General features: G+C 32.3%; 1 protein-coding gene across 1 annotated transcript; it reads right to left on the minus strand.

The window, feature by feature from the left end:
* Nucleotides 1–1,119: 1,119 nt before the first annotated feature.
* LOC123523349 (uncharacterized) lies at nt 1,120–6,010 on the minus strand. The gene is made up of 2 exons (XM_045301035.2): nt 5,751–6,010; nt 1,120–2,582 (listed from the first exon to the last, which is right to left on the minus strand). Exon 2 carries the CDS (start codon nt 2,538–2,540, stop codon nt 1,563–1,565), a length of 978 nt encoding a protein of 325 aa, XP_045156970.2. The 5' UTR covers nt 2,541–2,582; nt 5,751–6,010; the 3' UTR covers nt 1,120–1,562.
* Nucleotides 6,011–19,048: the final 13,038 nt, after the last annotated feature.

Raw genomic sequence — 19,048 nt, forward strand, 5'->3', positions numbered from 1 at the left:
CAGAATACTTGATGTAATTTATGAAATGATTGTTTCGCGTCTTTTTAGCGCTAAATTTACTGTTTGTCTGTACAATTTATGGCGTCATATGTTATATGTGGTTCAAATTAGTATAAAATTGGTCAAGAATGAATATACTAAATTGTACCAGTCCTATTAACGTGTGAAGCTGTACTCTAGTTTTAAGATATCCGAAAACTCATTAGAACCCCGAATTCGGACTAAACCTTAATTGCATTATTGAAAATTGATTGGTGAGAGATTCACTTTGTACCGATGGCGCCCTTTACATCTCAATCTGGGCTGTTTGTCAGATACTGATCACTTTTTTGTCTAGATATAAAAGTACTTACACTAATGGCTTGAAATGATCTGCATTGGTATTAATCCGCCCGGAAGTCTTTGAAATACATTAATCCGCCTTTGATAAGCCCGGCTAGTTACACAGTGTTTAAGAAGAAGATACCCGAACAAGATAGTGAACAAAGAAAAAGCTAGATCGTCTGGCAAATCCGTCTTAATTTGTCTATAGATTTCAAATTGAAAGTTACCAGCTCTCATTTGCTAGACGGTATTACGATAGGCTTTTATTACGAAAACTAGCTTAAACTTCGAAAATTTCCAAAACCAGGAAGAGCATGGCTTCCAACTTTTCCTTTCGTTATCAATATGAAATAGAATAGAAAAGAATAGAAAAAGTAGTGGAAAATCACAGGCCGCGAAAGGCAATCGTGTGACATAAAACATAAAAGGCGACTGTCTTATTGAAAATTGACCAGTAGGAATGAATCTTTCAAAGATCTCAATGGCATGGTAATAACCAAAAAAAAAAGGATCTCAGTTGCACGACTTTGCTGTTAAACGTTGGCTAACATAAACCTTGTGTTTCAGGAAGAGCCGCATTATAGTCTTTTTAAAAGCTTACATAGTCTATGTTGTAAAGTATACTAAGTCACCAGTATTCATCTTTAAACATGTATGTACTTTGCGCGCTTGAAATGCAGATTGACATCTTTGTGGTGGAAGATTCAGAAGAAAATAATTTAAAACTTAAAGTATTCGAGGTCAATGTACAAGGGACATTTTTTAGGTTACCCATTGCTTTGCTAAGACCCTTTGAAAGACAATACTATAGATATATATCAAGGTGACACCTTGCTCTTGCACGGTGCTTGCTTATTGATAGCTGTTAATTTTGAAAAAGAAACACAAAACATTGTATGATTTGTACCATAAAATGTATCTGCGCAGTCAGATTTATAAAACAACCGATATAGAAAAACAACAACCATGCTGTTATTTTCGCATTGCTATTTACAGACTCTTAACTCTCCTTAACGTTCAGTTAGATTTTCCCTGACAACTAAACTCTTTTTTGTCACGTAATTTCGTTCTCGGTGAAAACTTAACTTGAACACATTTTCTGTTGCATATATTGCCAACATATGTGACAGTAAATAAGCTTATATATACCCACTTAAACATTTTCATGTGACATTCGGACGGTGCAAACCATTGTTTTATAACTTTCTGTGGTCTGACATATTTTTCTTTTATTTGTCTTAAACACTAGTTACAGACCATTTGAATGTCAAATCTCTTTGTTTATTTCCCTTACCAAAATTCGCTTCTTTGTTTAACTGTTCTCCAGGTGTTATGTTAAGATTTTCCTGATATACATTGACTCCGAATGTTGTCTCTATAATTCTGCCTGTGTTAGTTTTGATGCTGTGATAAACGGAATCGTCTTGGGGATATTCTGGTTGGAGTTTGTCATGTGGCAGTGTAGCTTCGTTACAGCAGGAAGATGTATCTTTCTCAAGCACCATTTTGTCATAATAAAGATCAGATTCTGCTTTTCTTAGTGATTCTTTGCATAAGTCTTTATTTTCAATTGCTCTGTCGCAGTCAATGGATTTATTTTTATTGTCTTTATTTTCTTTAACGTTCAAATTATTTGTCATAGTTTTACTGCGGTTTTCAATGTATTTATCAGCTATCATTTCTGCCACAACTTCAGACAGTCTTCTATCAAAAAACGGGTCAAAATTTTCTGCATCACGCTCTTGTTCATTACCGGTCGCTACACTTGTCATGCTGTTTACTTTAACTACAGGTGCCTGTATAAAGCTTACATTTGCAAATTTGTATAAATGCTTTTTCCTACCACAAATCACTTTTCCTGCATTAAAGTCATCGAAACTTTTTTCATCAGCCCTTTCTATTTCGGCTAACCGTTCTATAGTTTCTTGTACTTTAAATTGCCTGTAATGCACTGCTTCTGTTTCACCTCTAAATGATGTTAAAAAGTCATCAAACATTTTTTCCTGTTCTATGTCTTGTTTTTCTCTTTTTATGTACGACACTATGCCAATCATTATCCCAAGTGAGTAAAAGAGAAGAGTGCAAACAATGTATAGGAGAGCATGTTTATCTTCTTCGCTGTAATTATCAGTTCCTGCTTTAGAGTTTGTGTTTCGGTCTGTAGAGATATTGTAGGACGTGAAACATAATTCTCCTTGCCGTAGAATTGGAGCCATTACTCAGGCAACACAAAATGGAATTCCATTTATATGGCTGTGCTGTAATAACAAGCGAAGCAATAAATAGAAACTATTTTCATCATTAATTATACGTTTGTTATGCATGTACACACATTGATGGAATATACCATTAAACATGACTAGAAAAGCATCTGTTATTGTGGCGTTTTGTTCATGTTTAGGGTCATAGAGTATTGCTCGAAACATCTAGTTCAGATGAAAAATAAGAAAATATTGTAAACTTATATCAATTTGCTTTCACAGTGTCAAAGCAATGAAAACTATTTCTGTCTCTATTTTGGAGTATTTATGATCAAATTTCTAATGTTTTATGAAGTCCCTTTTGATAATGTCCTTTAACAGATCTAGATCATTTGAAGGTTCCATTAAAATATTTGCCATAAAGTTTATGCATCAATTTCACATACCTTAGAGATTAAACATATTGAAGTAAAATATGATATTGACTGTTTTCTTACAGATGTAAGAAAATAACTTCTTTCAAATATATGAAAATAATTTAATTATAAAATTTAGATGATTAGATTGTCGAATGCTATCAGGTTTTATGGACGCTGACTATTAAACCAATTTTAAATAAACTATGTAAATTAAAGAAAATAAAACTTAATTATCGTGTTTATTTTCTTTTATGAAATGAAATAATTCGACACCGCACATGTATTTCCAAAAGTTGACAGTAGCATATATCAAGAGTCCGAATATCTAGTGAGTCCTCCGTGGTCGGGTGGTTAAGGTCGTCGACTTCAAATATCACTTGTCCATCACCGATGTTGGTTCGAGCTTCACTCGGAACGTTAAATTATTCATGTGAAGATGTCCACCTGGGGTCTTCCTACACCACCAAAGCTGGAAAGTCGCCATATGACCTATAATTGTGTTTGTGTGACGTTAAATCCAACAAAATAAATAAAATAACTGAATATATTCAATTCCATGTGTTATTATTATCATTTGATTGCATCATTGTTAATTCTGTTATTAATTATATGTTCTTCAGTGAATTACTAGAATATTAACGTGAAATATATCTGGTATTTTCAGTGTAAAATACGGTATAGAAAGTACAAAAGGAGAGAGATTTAGTTAAACAAGTAATAGACATGTTTGTTTTTGTTTTTCATGTAAGATATACCTAACAATCATTCGTGCACGCCAGGTCCTGCATTCGCCACTTGTGAAAATAATGTACCTTGTTTTCACTCTGCGAAAGGCAGGCAAATATTCTCTGAATTTTCTTTTTTATTTAATTTTTGATTAACATCTTGAAATTTCAGATAGCTACTGTCCATCTTTCACTATTTTATGTCTAGATATTTGCATCAAATGTTGACAATTTTCAATAAATTTATGTAACATTATTACCTATATAAATTTATTGTGTTTTAAAATTTCAAAACGAAATGTAAAGGGTATCAGCCGTTTGTTAAAGATGCTCCGATGTTTTTGTTGAAACACATTTATTTTATAGCACATGAATTGTGTGTATACTGTCTTTAATCTACTGTATATTGCAAATAAAATCTCTTAATTTTATGTTCATATCAACTATTATGTGTAGTACATGTTCATTTTTTTTTTTCAAATATGAAATTCGGGGGACGTATACCTATAAGGTTTGCAACAAAACCAGACGAAGTAAAAGCAATAACTCATTTCATTAAATGTATAATACGTGACATATAATTTACCTTTAATATAACAAATAAACTGTAGGTAACCATTTATAACTACCGTCATTGCCAACTAAATGATCTAGTGAATAGATTCATTTGAAGGTACTGTAACTTTTATAATATACAAATAAATGAGAAATGAATTTGAAAATTTCTGGCTGCTAATAGGATATTAAGATAAGTTGTTCTGGTAAATAAAATATAAAATGATATCATATGATATGATGTGATAATATGATATGATATGATATGATATGACATGACAATTCAGGGTTTCCACTGGGCACATTTTTTTTCCGCCACTTAAATTTTTTAAAGAAAAGGTTGCGCGCGGCGGACAGAGGATGAATAATGTCGAAAAGTTAGAATGAATATAATATCACTCAATAGTTCAGTTTTTAAAATTTATTTTCTACATTCCACAAATAACTTAACAAGCAGATGCATACACATTGATTTATCATGTAAGGATAAGTAGTCAGTTCAAAATTATTAATCATTTTTTTTCAATCTGTTTTTCATTTCATATTTTAACCATGCAATTTGCTCTTGAACCAGTCTATCCTAATATCACACTGAATCAAAAATAGGTTTTAATCTTCTCAACAATTTTCAAAACAAATCTATGAATGACATGACATAACATAACATAACATAACATAACATAACATTGTTAACCTATAAATAATATTTCTGCTGATGCTACTAATTTGTGGAATTCACATCTTTTTGTAATAATGTATATGTTTAATGTTGATATCTCCATTCTACGTGTGTATGCTCTTGGTGCGTTTAACAAATTATTTACTTGGTGATTTTGATAGTTCAAGTGCACTTTGATAACAATCTTTTTTCTATAGAACTTATATAGAACTGTTTTATTTATTACTACTTTCATAACTACATTTACGTGCCTTAAGAGATTATATTTGCACATTTAAATGAAAAAAAAATGTTATTTCGATCTGAAAAATCCAGTTAACATTTTATCAAGTGAAGATTAAAAAAAAAAGTTGTCAGAATTATATGAAATGTTTATGTATTTATTTTGTGTTCGTGCAAATCAAGCTTTTTTGGTAATCTTCGTGTGAACATAGTTTTATACATAGAAACATTCACACAGACATGTCGTGAATTAAATCATTCATTATCATTACGCGGCAACCACAGAAAATTTAGTACATTTTTGCCAGGCTTGAAACAAAAGTGTAAGTACATACATTCATGAAGAAACATTGCAATATCATGTTTAAATTGAATTTGTTACTGCGGAGAAAGTGTTCAGTGCCTTTTGATATGTTACTGTAGTAAGTGTATATATTTAAGGAATGCCATTTGTTAACGAAAATGCTAAACAAACAAAACACTGTTTTGTTTAAAACTTAATTGTTCATTTAGAAAGAAAAATAAAAACAATTTCAAGACAGATAATAATAACTTGACATTTGTGAGTCGAAAACTCTTTTAAAGTTTAGCAATAAGGAATATATAACAATAGAAAAAAACTTACCTCAAAAGAGTATTTTAAGCAATATCAACTAAGGAAAATTATCCATCAATAGGAATTTGTAAAAAGAATATCATTTTAGAAAAATCAAAAATATGGAAATGTAATACTGAAAACTTTACTGAGCAAAGTTCCGAAGTCCCAATAAAAAGGCGATAGTTGGAATGTTTGTTTTATAAAACTATCAAGCAGCACTCAAATTGCAATTAATTATTTATGATGGCAGGGTAATGGAATAATACCATCTAGTACTCACACATGATGCAGAAAGCATTCACACTCCCCACGTTGCCAGAGACTCTCTTGATAGGCGATAGCAGCTGAAAAAGGGAAATTAAATGAAAAAACTTATTCACTTAACTTAATAAGCAGTTTTTTGTTGATTGATGATAAAAGAGATTTACAATAAGAGAAAAGTACTCCATTTATAGACTTATTTCTCCATCCTAAAATAAAACTGGACGGACGCTTTGGCTCTATCAAAAATAGTCCTGTACCTAAAGGGGAAATCAGCTAGATAGGTAGTATATGACGCAATCATTTTTGAAATAAGGGTCGGTGGATTGGTTTGAAATTCTAGATTCTTTCCCTTTGAGATTGATTTTTATACGTCAGGTTAAATATAAACGGGCCGCGGAGATCAAGTGGTAAAAGTGGCTGTCAATTTTTAGCCATTTTCAAGGTGAAAAAAGGGAAATATATTTTTTTCAAAACAAAATCAGAGTTATGTGTACGGATATGTGAACTACACCAAGCACAGTACAAGCAGTTTTTGCTTGACTGAATCTATTTATGAGATTAAATAAAATGTGCATAATCCTCAGTCTCATTTTAAGTATTATATCCTTCGGTAGAATAATTTCAATAACAATGTCAAATTTATGTCAAAGTCGACACAAATATCTTTACGTCTTAATATATTATTTATACGTTGTGCTGAATAAAACCCTAACGCTTCAATATACAACTTTTTAGTTTTATCTATTTACCAAAAAGCTTTATAATTCACAATGCATATTTTCCGCCGCCAGCCAGTATTGAATCAATGTTCAAGAAATAAATTACTGTCCTTTATGTAATAACAGGTTGATGTTCCTGGTGCTGTAATGTCTCCTAGACATAATTAAAGTCCCCTGACTTTCCTAATTCGACAGAAGATCGGTAGCTTTATTGATAGGAAATCTTTATTTCGTCGCACCTTTTCCAAGAGGTTTTAAAATTGTTCCGAAAAAGTGGAAGTCTAAGTAAAATTTCAAAATTGTTTTTGAACATTTTTCACGACGGTTTATAACACAGCATTACGCTTAAAATGTTGATGGAATCAGTTGATGTATGTTATGTTTTGCAAGTTGCCTATGTATATTTCATCAAATAACAATTATGTTGAAGATGGTAATGGTAGTTGAATCTAAAGCAAAAATTGAAAACAGACGTGACTTTTAGATTTTGTAAAGATAATTTGGGATTGTTTCCCAGGCTGAAGGACAACATAAAACACAGGACAATTGCACTGACAGTGATAAAACAATTGTATTCGTAATTGTCTTCAGCAAATACTGGCTCAATACCACCGAAATAAATGATTTCCTACATGTATGTATAATTGCAATAATTGTTCCTTATACATTTGAGCTGAACTTCTGTAAAATTGCATATCTCTTTGTTTATTTCCCTTGCCAAACTTCGTTTCTTTGTCTTAACAGTTCTCCAGTTGTTATGTTAAGATATTCCTGGGATACAGTGACTCCAAAGCTTGTCTCTATAATACTACCTGTGTTAGTTTTGATGCAATGATAGACGGAATAGCCATGGGAATATTCTGGTTGGAGTTTATCATGTGGCAGTGTAGCATCGTTACAGCCGGTAGTTGTATCTTTTTCATTCACACGTTTGTCACTATAAAGAATGGATTCTATTTTGCTTAGTGAGGAATCTTTGCAAAGGTCTTTATTTTCAAGCTCTCTGTTGTAGTCAAGGAATGCACTTTTAACATTGTTATTTCCTTTAACGTTCAAATTATCTGCCACAGTTTCAGTACGGTTTTCAATGCAATCATCAGCTGTTAATTCTGATACTTCAGACAATCTTCTATCAAGGAACGGATTCAAATTGACTTTATGACGCATAAGTTTATTACTTGTCGCTACACTTGTCATGCTCTTTACTTCAACTACAGGTGCCTGTATAAACTTTAAATTTGCAAATTAGTATAAATGCTTTTTCTTGCCACAAATAACTTTTCCTGCATCAAAGTCATCGAAACCATTTTCACTAGCCCTTTCTATTTCGGCTAACCGTTCTATAACCGCTTGCTTCTGTTATACCTTTAAATGATGTTAGAAAGTCATCAAACAATATTTGCTGTTCGATGTCTTATTATTCTCTTTTAATGTACGGCACTATGCCAATCATTATCCCTAGAGAATAATAGAGGAGAGTACACGCAATGTACAGGAGGGCGTGCTTATCTTCCTTGTTGTAATTATCGGTTCTTGTCATAGAGTTTGTTTTTCGGTCTGTAAAAATATTGTAGGATACGAAACTTAATCTTTGTTGACGAAGAACTGGAGCCGTAACTCCGGCAACACAATGGCCATTCCATATATATGTTGTACTATCAAAACAAGCAATACACGTTTGTTATGTACACACCTAAATGAAATTGACGATAAAACATGACTTGAAAGACCTGTGTTATGGATCATAGGGTATTGCTTTAAACATCTATCTCGGATGAAAAATAAGAAATGTGGTAAACTCATATGAATTTTCAAAGACAATATCAGAGCAAACTGTATAACTACACATTGGAGCAGTTTTGATCAAATTTCTAATTTCTTGTGAATCCATTTTGAGAAAAGAATTTCTATAATGACATAAAAAGCAAGTGAATATATTGCAATAATAACCTATGCTTTCACTTATGGTTTGAAATGTGAAGAGCATTTAAAAATATAGAAACTCGTGTTTTCAGCAATTTTGAATTTTCTCTGCAAGAGCGTAATGCGCCTTCTTAATTTGCACAAAGAGAGTGAGTGAGTGAGTGAGTTGGGTTTTACGGCGAATCGGCACAAAATGGTCATATATCGCCGACGCACAAAGAGAAACATGCGTAAGTACTCTCGTTTATTCATTCGCTTAAAATTACATCAATAAATTTCATACGTCAATTTTACATACCTTTATTGTATCGAATTAAAATGTTTCACTGAAGAACCAGAAATTGTTTTTCAAGTTATAGGATTCTATTAATTTACAGAAGAATGTATTTTTTAAAGAAAATTCAGATTATTAGATTGTCGAAAACTATCATGTTTTATGGACGCTATGAATATTAAATTCCAAACTTAATTTATTGATTTCAAATGCAACTTCGTAATCGTGCTTATTCCGAAAAGGACGGATGCAGTTTTTTTTTAAATTGAATAAATCGACACCGCACATGTATGTCTTTCGAAAAGAAGATACTAGTATGTATCATGTGTATGAATTTATTCAATTCCATTTAAAATTATTATCATTTGCTTGATGTGGTTTTATAAATTATGTTTTTAACTATTTTTATTGGCTGTTTGTCAGTGAATCTTTTAAATCATAAACTGTATGTAGTAATTTTGTATATTTTCGAAAATGAATTTTGTGCGTTGTATTGCCCGTAAGAATTGACCTGGCACTCATGAATATTCCGTATGTTTCCGTAAAGTAATTTTCGGTGTCCGAACCTAAACAACGATATAACTATTGAAAAACCAATTATATACCACCATGTATCATGTGCATATATAGCTGTACAGACAAAGCGTAATGCCACTAATCTCAGGACTTTGTGTTCGAGTCCTCCGTGTGACTAATTTTAAAAAAAATATTATCTGTAAAATTCACACAATTGTCACACTTATCATGATTTATCAACGAAATACTCTAGTATCCATTAACATTCTTCTTCGTACATGTCAGTAAACCGTTCTACAAAGTGTCGTCTAAAATCTTCAGGACCGGACAAGTATTCATTTATTCAACGGACAATTCAAAGAACTGTCTTTAACGACAAAATGAATGTTTCATAAAATAATGTAATATAGATACCAATACAAACACACGGAATTATATAAAAAAGTTAGAACTGAATTCCAAGTCAGAGAGCTTACCACTACACCACTGTGCCATTGGTTAACTAATTTGGTTATTTTGTTTAATGTAGATAATTATTTCAAGGACACAAATATAGCGTAGAATAAAGAAAACTCCCGAAAATATTGGCGAAGATTAATGAGTGCCAGGTCAATACTAACGGACAATAAACCTTTTATGTTTCGCAGTTAACAAAGCGACTCAATAACTCAGTTCATTAGAATGCAAATAAATGATCTCTTAGTGACCTGCTTATAGTTAAAACTGTAGACTGCCATATACAAACGCCATATTTGCAAGCTAAATCAACTATTAATTAGAATCACGTTTTAGGGGTGATGTGTAACCTGGCATCATATACACATAATTCTGACCAAAGAGCTATAAAAATAAATGTATTTTATACTTCTTTGTTCTGACATAAATTTGAAAACCTCTGGTTGCTGATTAGATACGTAAACTACTAAATTTTGTAAATCTAGTATAATATCATATAATATATATAAATATACATCAAAGCACGTTATCTTTGCTGATATTAATGTGTGGAATTCACACAATTTATTTGCCCTGCATCTCTTTATTATATATTTCCTTACATCGTGTGTACTCTCTCGGTGCTTGTATGAGTTAGAGTGCGTATGTTTCTTTCTGTAAAATGTAATTTTGATAAAAAATTCTCGTGTTAATTTCGGCCAATGAAATTTTTTATATATAATTTCTTTCATTTTAGTGCAAAGAAAACTTTTTCTAAAGCTCCATGTCAATGAAATTCTATATAGAGACATTCACGTGGACGTTTTGAATAGAAAACTTATCGTGTCTTTAATTCAGTCATTATCATTAGATAATTCAAAATATTTTTGCCAGGACTGAAACAGAAATATATATGCATACATTCACAAAGAAACAATGCAAATAAATGAATGTTTAGATTTAAATTATTGCTGCGGTGAATGTGTGTTAGATGCTTTTTTTGAAAAGTTGCTTTAGTAAGTGAATATGTTAAGGATTATGCTAAACGAAATAAAAATATTTTATTAAAGTACTATAATAATAAGTAATAGAAAGAGTAGCGGTTTACGAGAATAACCTCATTATTCGAGTGGCCCCTAAGCTTTCTGTTTTGTATCATGGTCCGCCAATATGAACAACGCATTCGGCTACTAATTTTGACTAACAAGTTAACATTCCATTTTAAGCGTTGGTACTATTACGTGACAAGCGTACTCTAACTGAAATAGAAAACGGTTTCTGAAAGTTCAACAGTTCCCTACAGTATTCTATATTTAGGCGGGACCTAAGACATGTTCTCTAACTTAGTTAGAATACGGCTTATAGCCACGCCTCTTCCTCAGTTGAAGAATATTAGAGATAGAATTTAACAGTTATAACGACATTGCAGGTAAACCATTATGGACTGTCTTAATACCCTTTTGGCTAGTATATGACAGTTTATATTGAGATAATGTATCGGCATCGTAGCACAAAACGTGAATAAGTCCTTCTTTAAGTCAATGGAGTTATCCACGTTTTGCACTGAGGTGACGGTATGCGAGTCGAAAACCTTCTTTTAAAAATTTAGCTTTAAGGAATATATAACGGTATAAAAACTTACCTTAAAGGAGTATTTTTAAAATTTCAACTAAGGAAAACTATCCATCAATAGAAATTTGTAAAATAATGCTACTTTAGAAAAATTAAAAGCACAGAAGATCAGAGATTGTTATTACAAGCCAGCATTGGATTGGTTGAAAAATGTGTAGGGAAACCCGTAAGATACAATGAGACGTAAGCTGATTGGATAAAAATGTTATGTTTACAATCATAAAATTTGTGTCAGAATCAAGCAATATAATGTTGTCTGTGAAATTTTGAATATTTTACTAGTGCCTGGCTGAATGGTTGACTTTACAATTCTGTATTTAGAATATTAGGTGTCAGTGGGCATTTTGCCTCTAAATGCCACGAAGAAAGGGGGTAGGTTTTTCTGATGAAAAATTGTAAGAAAACGAATTGGTTACGCCTTTATAAAATTGCTATTTTTATGTGTCTGAAATGCTGAATTACTGAAAGAATCACATTTTTATGGTCATTTCTCAATTTTGGGGCATGTGACAGGGCCATTTCTTATAACGGAAGTCTATGGAAAAAGTAATAGCAGTGTCTGACCTAAAGACAATTTTCTACACTTGTGACTTAACTGAAAGAACTGGTTCTGGAGGAAGATTTTGTTATTGTACATTCTGTTTGATTGTTTTAGGATAATGAAAGCCTATTAGGTTGTTCAGCAATAAAATTACAGGAATTTAGTCCAGTAAGTAGATAATTTCAGAATCAGCACCAGGGGTGCCTTATGATGGCAAAGGTATTATTTTAAACAGGTGATTGCATGTGACTAAGGTGATACTTGCAGTATTTGGTGTCTGCTTTGAGGCAGAATTTTCTTTGTGTGTAGGACATTAGGAGGGGTGGAGTGTAAGATGAATATATCAGGTTTTTCCATAATTCTTTTATTTAGGTCTCCATACAGACTTGACCGGTTATTGTTCCATGAAGATTTTATGACAAGAATGGAGGAAACCTATTTACTGACAGTGCCAGAGTGGTTATTGTTAAAGAACAGTAAAGGTAGGACACAGAAATAGATTCTTTTAGACAGGTATAACTTAAAATTTGCTCCTACAACCTTCTGCATCATATATGGAAACTTTTTCTCTTTTCCTTGAAGCAATGACAGTCTGCGGGATGCAATTTTTGTCTGTTTTATTTGTCCTTTAATGTGACTACTGATAATGTTTAATTCATTGCAGACGTTTTTCACTGATTCGGTTAGTACTCAGAAGTTGAATTGGAAGCAAGAATTACATTAAAATTTGAATATTTAGATACCTTTAAGCTCCCTGCTCAAAAATGTATGTCAAAAAAGTACTTGAAGAAGCATAAAAAGTTTGTGATACAGTCTCAAGAGAAAAAACACTACCCCAGAATCACTTATCCTGTAAAAGGTGTTGTTTGTGTGGTTCAGTTGGAATCCATATTGCAAAATATAGCTTTTAAGTGTTCATGCTACAGTCACACTATGTAGGCATTCTGAGGATCAAATGATAGTCTATGGTGTGCTGTTTTGTTGGATAGAGCTGGAAAATTATTTCTCATTCTTACAAAATGATGTCTGGATAGATTCAGACATATCTAAATAGCTTTACAGCATTATGTTCATGTTTTATAATTTACTTTAAGTGCTGGTAATAGTGACTTTTTCAGAACAATGCCTAAATTGATCTAGGAGTTATCAGAATTGAAATATTGGTACATATTAGAAGTGAATTTTCTGCCTTTAATTGTTTATAATTCTAATATTTCAACTTTAAACTGTTTCATTAAGGTATTTTGGGCTTGGAAAGGTTATTTTCATGTACAAGTAGTTTGACAGACAGTCTTAATTGTAAAAATGTGTTCTAAAAGATGTATTTAGGCTATCCATGATCTGAAATTGTCTGAATTTAAGCTAAAAATGACACACTACGGATGCTTAACAGCTATTTATTTGAGAGTAAAGTACTTCTTAAGGTTAAATTTGATTTTCTTTGCAAGATTATGCTTCCCCTTATTGAAAGTTGTAGTCGTTTTACATGTAATGGTGTCTTTATTAGTAATAGCAGCTTTCATCTATGGCCCTATGGCCAGAAACTGATGATAACTACTGCAGTGGGGTTTTATTTAATAGACCTGTAAGTCCTAAAATATTGTAATGATAGTGTAAATAGTTTGTAAGCTCTATATAAACATCAGCTAGTGCTTGCTTACAGTCTATAAAATGCCTGAGTCACTTTCAGTAATCCCCTAGGATGAAAAAATGTGTTGACAATGAAAAAATCACTGTTTTTAGTGATGGGTGGGGTATGAAAACAGTACCCTGCCGCAGCATTTATGCTAAATATTAGATGTAAGTAGTGTTTTTTTAAAGGGGACTACATGCACTCAATACAGGTGGGATTTTTATACATGTTGCATCAACATTGACTTCCTGTTGTTCATTTGAATACGAAAATGCAATTTTATTTCATATTTTCAGTACAGTTGACATGAGACACTGTGACTTACTATACATAGAATGATACAGGAGGCTTGCATTTTGGATGAGAGGGAAAAGAACACATTTGTTACTTTAGTGTTTACTTTAAAATTATAATAACTAAAAGGCATGTGTATTGAAATTTTATATTCTCTTTAGGTCAGAGATTGTTATTACAAGCCAGCTTTGGATTGGTTGAAAAAAGTGTAGGGAAACCCGTAAGATTTAATGAGACGTAAGCTAACTGGATAAAAATGTTATGTTTACAATCATAAAATTTGTGTCAGAATCAAGCAATATAATGTTGTCTGTGAAATTTTGAATATTTTACTAGTGCCTGGCTGAATGGTTGACCTTACAATTCTGTATTTAGTATATTAGGTGTCAGTGGGCATTTTGCCTCTAAATGCCATGAAGAAAGGGGGTAGGTTTTTCTGATGAAAAATTGTAAGAAAACGGATTGGTTACGCCTATATAAAATTGCTATTTTTATGTGTCTGAAATGCTGAATTACTGAAAGAATCACATTTTCATGGTCATTTCTCAATTTTGGGGCATGTGACAGGGCCATTTCTTATAATGATATATCATACATTCAGTTTTTGTGTCATGTATGACGCACTTATCTGTTAAGTGGGTCTAGTTAGATTGGATTGAAATTCTGGATTTATTAATTTTTCATGTGTGTTTTTATCCTTTTAATGAGATGTAAAGGAGCCCCCGAATGGTTAAAGTGGCTGACTTCGAATCATGTTCCTCTCAGCATTGTAATGTTGAACACAGCTTGTGTTAAATAAACCTCTCACATACATAGGATATCAAACTGTCTGGTGAAACATCGGTGAATCTATCCAGGTAACGTTTGCGCTTGACATTATGTGCAGAAGGGTACCTGAGAGTCTTCCTCATCTATAATAGATAGAAAGTCACCAAATGTCCTTATGTTTATGGTTCGACTTAAAACCTAACAAAAACAAACAAACTAGCGTAAAATTATTATCCTCAAAATATCATACCTGAACAGAAACTGATGACAACAACTGCAGTGGGGCTTTATTTGAAAGACCTGTAAGTCCTAACATATTGTAATGATAGTGTAAATAGTTTGTAAGTTCTATATAAACATCAGCTAGTGTTTGCTTACAGTCTATTTAATGCCTAAGTCACTTTGTGAAATCCCCTTGGATGAAAACAGTGGCCTATATCTTATGGAAGAAGGATGTGTATATTCTAACTTAGAATTCAGCACAAAAATATGTTGTTGCATAAAGTTGTTCTGTGTTTCTATGATGCTGCCTTTAAAGTTGCAAATTTATGAAATACCATGCCGCCGTTCGACAAATGTCACTATGCAAATGAAACATAAATATTGCATAACTGTTTCAACACAAATTGCATAACTAACGATTTGTCTTTAACAGATTCTGAAACAGAGAAAAGCTTACAATTTGTGTCATCATCTATCAGCAAATTTCCGTTATGCATTTTTCTTGGTTAAAGAATCAATGCTTGCATTTCCTAGAACTATCATATTGATATGATACCTAAAAAATCAAAGTCAACGTTTTGTTCAGTGTTAAAAGATATTTGCTTAACATATATATAGTTTTCTTCATCTCAAATTAAAAAACCCAGAAAAAATGATATCTAAAGAATAACCATAGCATAATAATTAAAGATTTAAAAATGTAAACAAACCCGTACAGCATTTTACCATCAATACTTTTTCACTCATAGTTTATTGTGTGGATATAATCCCAATAGAAAATCACATTTTAAAGTCATGTCTGTCAACAGTTATGAAATCGTTGTTTGTTGTTTGTATATTGTTGTTTATAAAGTTACTCGCGTATATTAACTGCAACAATAGCAGGATCTTACGATTTGTTTAATTTATTAAATTTACATTTGATGACAGCGTCTGCTTGTGTTATCTATTTACAGCGAAGCACTCATTAGGAGTCAGAGAAATTCTTCAAAATGAGTTAAAACCTCCGAAACACTTTTGAAATAATTAAATGAAAAAATGAATATGACATTATTCTGCATAGACTGTCAAAAATATGTTATTATCATTTTTATAACTTCTTTATGTTTTATCAGATACACATATTATATCAACTTTTGTTTAAACAAAGTTATCCTCATTGACAGGAAGTACCTTTAGCTTAAAAGCCCAAACTTAGATATTTGCAGTAACGATTCGTTTCAGTCGTAAACTTTATTGGTTGAAATTGATTAATTTTTAGATTTGACGCAACTCAACCTTTAGGCACGGCCTCGGGACGATTTATACAATAATTGTTAAGTATTCGTCATAACGAACAATGTTAAACAAATGTGGTCATATTTTGTCTGCCTGATCAATTTTGGGAAAATGGCCTATATTGTATTTCTTTCACTGCTTTAATATTGGCTTTAATATTGGCTCCAGTTTATTCGTCAATTCAGTTTTGAGTAGGTACCATATCTATAATTATTATACGTATTTTATTAAAACTTGAATCTCTAGCCTCTCCCTGAATCACTAGCCTCTCCCCACTATCGGATGAAAACCTCGCCTGAGGTATAGAATCCTCTCTTTTGAGGAACCAGTCCAGCTAAGTGTAGAATCATCTCGTTTGAGGAACCAGTCCAGTTAAGTGTGGAGTCCTCTCGTTTGAGGAACCAGTCCAGCTAGGTTTTGGAATCCTCTCGTTTGAGGAACCAGTCAAGCTATGTGTAGAATCCTCTCGTTTGAGGAACCAGTCCAGCTGGGTGTAGAATCCTCTCGTTTGAGGAACCAGTCCAGCTAGGTGTAGAATCCTCTCGTTTGAGGAACCAGTCCAGCTAGGTGTAGAATCCTCTCGATTGAGGAACCAGTCCAGTTAAGTGTAGAATACTTTCGTTTGAGGAACCAGTCCAGCTAGGTTGTGTAGAATCCTCTCGTTTGAGGAACCAGTCCAGCTGTTCGTTTCTGATATGATTCCCGAAAGGAACATGGGGTAATCCTCCACCACGAAAAGCTAGACAGTCGTCTCATGAATTATAACTGTGTCGGTGCGATGTAAATGCTCAACAAAAACAAAACATTCATTGCATAGTGACATAATTAATACTATACTATGATACATTTTTGTACATCAAAAGCTATTAATTATCCACAGCAAACCAAATCAGAGTAGAAAGCATAACAAAAACATTACAAGAAATGGCGAGCTCTTTAGAGACTGTAATGATCAGTTGAATACATTTTGGTAGATTCAAAAGCATAAAAAGTGCTCTGAGAAAAAGGACTGTATATAACAAGTTTCTTTACATTCTTTCCTACCAATGTTTTGACATGTTTTTATGAAACTTACAAAAAGGTCCTGTAGAATAATACTGCCCAACCAAGTAAAATGCTAGCAGTTTCGGCTTTGCCGAGTATGTGCGTGAGATATGGTTAGTCAACATAAATTCTTTTAGTGTTTACCTGTTATTTTATATACTGTGCAAAAAAACTAGAACTGTCACAGGAGTGACTCATACCCCCACCATACGGTCTTGTCACAGAAGAATGGCAACCATAAGAAATCTTAAAAATACTTTGGAGTACTTCATCCTGGGCTTCCACATATAAGTAATACTAGTATAATACAAACTAGTAAATATATTAAATATCTAATATTAGAGATACACTAAAAGTGAATACAAAAAAGTGTCTTACCGACCAATGTTACCACAGAAAAATGTATTTACTTTTTACATAGGACTTATAATAAAAAAAGTTAGAAAAATACCTAAAATATTGAAAATCTAAAAATAGGATTTCTAAAAATAGACAAATTGCTGGAATTTAAGGGGAAGAAACTCAGTACAAAAGTTAAAAAGAGGTTACTTCCCTTTGGCTCTAAGCCAATCAGAATGAGATATAGTGAAAATACATCAAAATTAACCTTAAATTCTAGATAAAAGGGGACACAGTTCAAGAAAAATTAGTGTCAGAGTTATGCACCTTGTGTCACATGATGTGAGTGATGAGGTGGAACATCTATTTTAAGTCTGAATCAAATCCATTCTGTTGTAACTGAGATATAGTGAAAATACATCAAAATTAACCTTAAATTCTAAGTAAAAAGGGGCATAATTCATGAAAAATTGGTGTCAGAGTTATACACCTTGTGTCACATGATGTGGGTGATGAGGTGGAGCATCTATTTTAAGTTTGAATCAAATTCATTTTGTAATAATTGAGATATAGTGAAAATACATCAAAATCAACCTTAAATTTAAAGTAAAAGGGGACATAATTCATAAAAAATTTATGTCAGAGTTGAGCACCTTATGTCACATCATCTGGGTGATGAGGTGGAAGAACTATTTTAAGTTTGAATCAAATCTATTTAGTAATAACTGAGATATAGTGATATACAACAAAATTAACCTTAAATTCTAAGTAAAAGGGGACATAATTCATGAAAACTTGGTGTCAGAGTTATGCACCTTGTGTCACATGATGTGGGCACATGATGTGGGTGATGAGGTGGAAAATCTATTTTAAGTTTGAATCAAATCCATTCAGTAGTAACTGAGATACAGTGAAAAAAATACATCAAAATCAACCTTAAATTCTAAGTAAAAAGGGGCATAATTCATAAAAAAATGGTGTCAGAGTTATGCACCTTGTGTCACATGATGTGAGTGATGAGGTGGAGCATCTATTTTAAGTCTGAATCAAATCCATTCTGTAGTAACTGAGATATAGTAAAAATACATCAAAATTAACCTTAAATTCTAAGTAAAAAGGGGCATATTTCATGAAGAATTGGTGTCAGAGTTAAGCACCTTGTGTCACATGATGTGGGTGATGAGGTGGAGCATCTATTTTAAGTTTGAATCAAATTCATTTTGTAATAATTGAGATATAGTGAAAATACATCAAAATCAACCTTAAATTTAAAGTAAAAGGGGACATAATTCATGAAAACTTGGTGTCAGAGTTATGCACCTTGTGTCACATGATGTGGGCACATGATGTGGGTGATGAGATGGAAAATCTATTTTAAGTTTGAATCAAATCCATTCAGTAGTAACTGAGATACAGTGAAAAAAATACATCAAAATCAACCTT

This window comes from Mercenaria mercenaria, chromosome 3 (assembly GCF_021730395.1).
Source record: "Mercenaria mercenaria strain notata chromosome 3, MADL_Memer_1, whole genome shotgun sequence".
Taxonomy (NCBI): domain Eukaryota; kingdom Metazoa; phylum Mollusca; class Bivalvia; order Venerida; family Veneridae; genus Mercenaria; species Mercenaria mercenaria.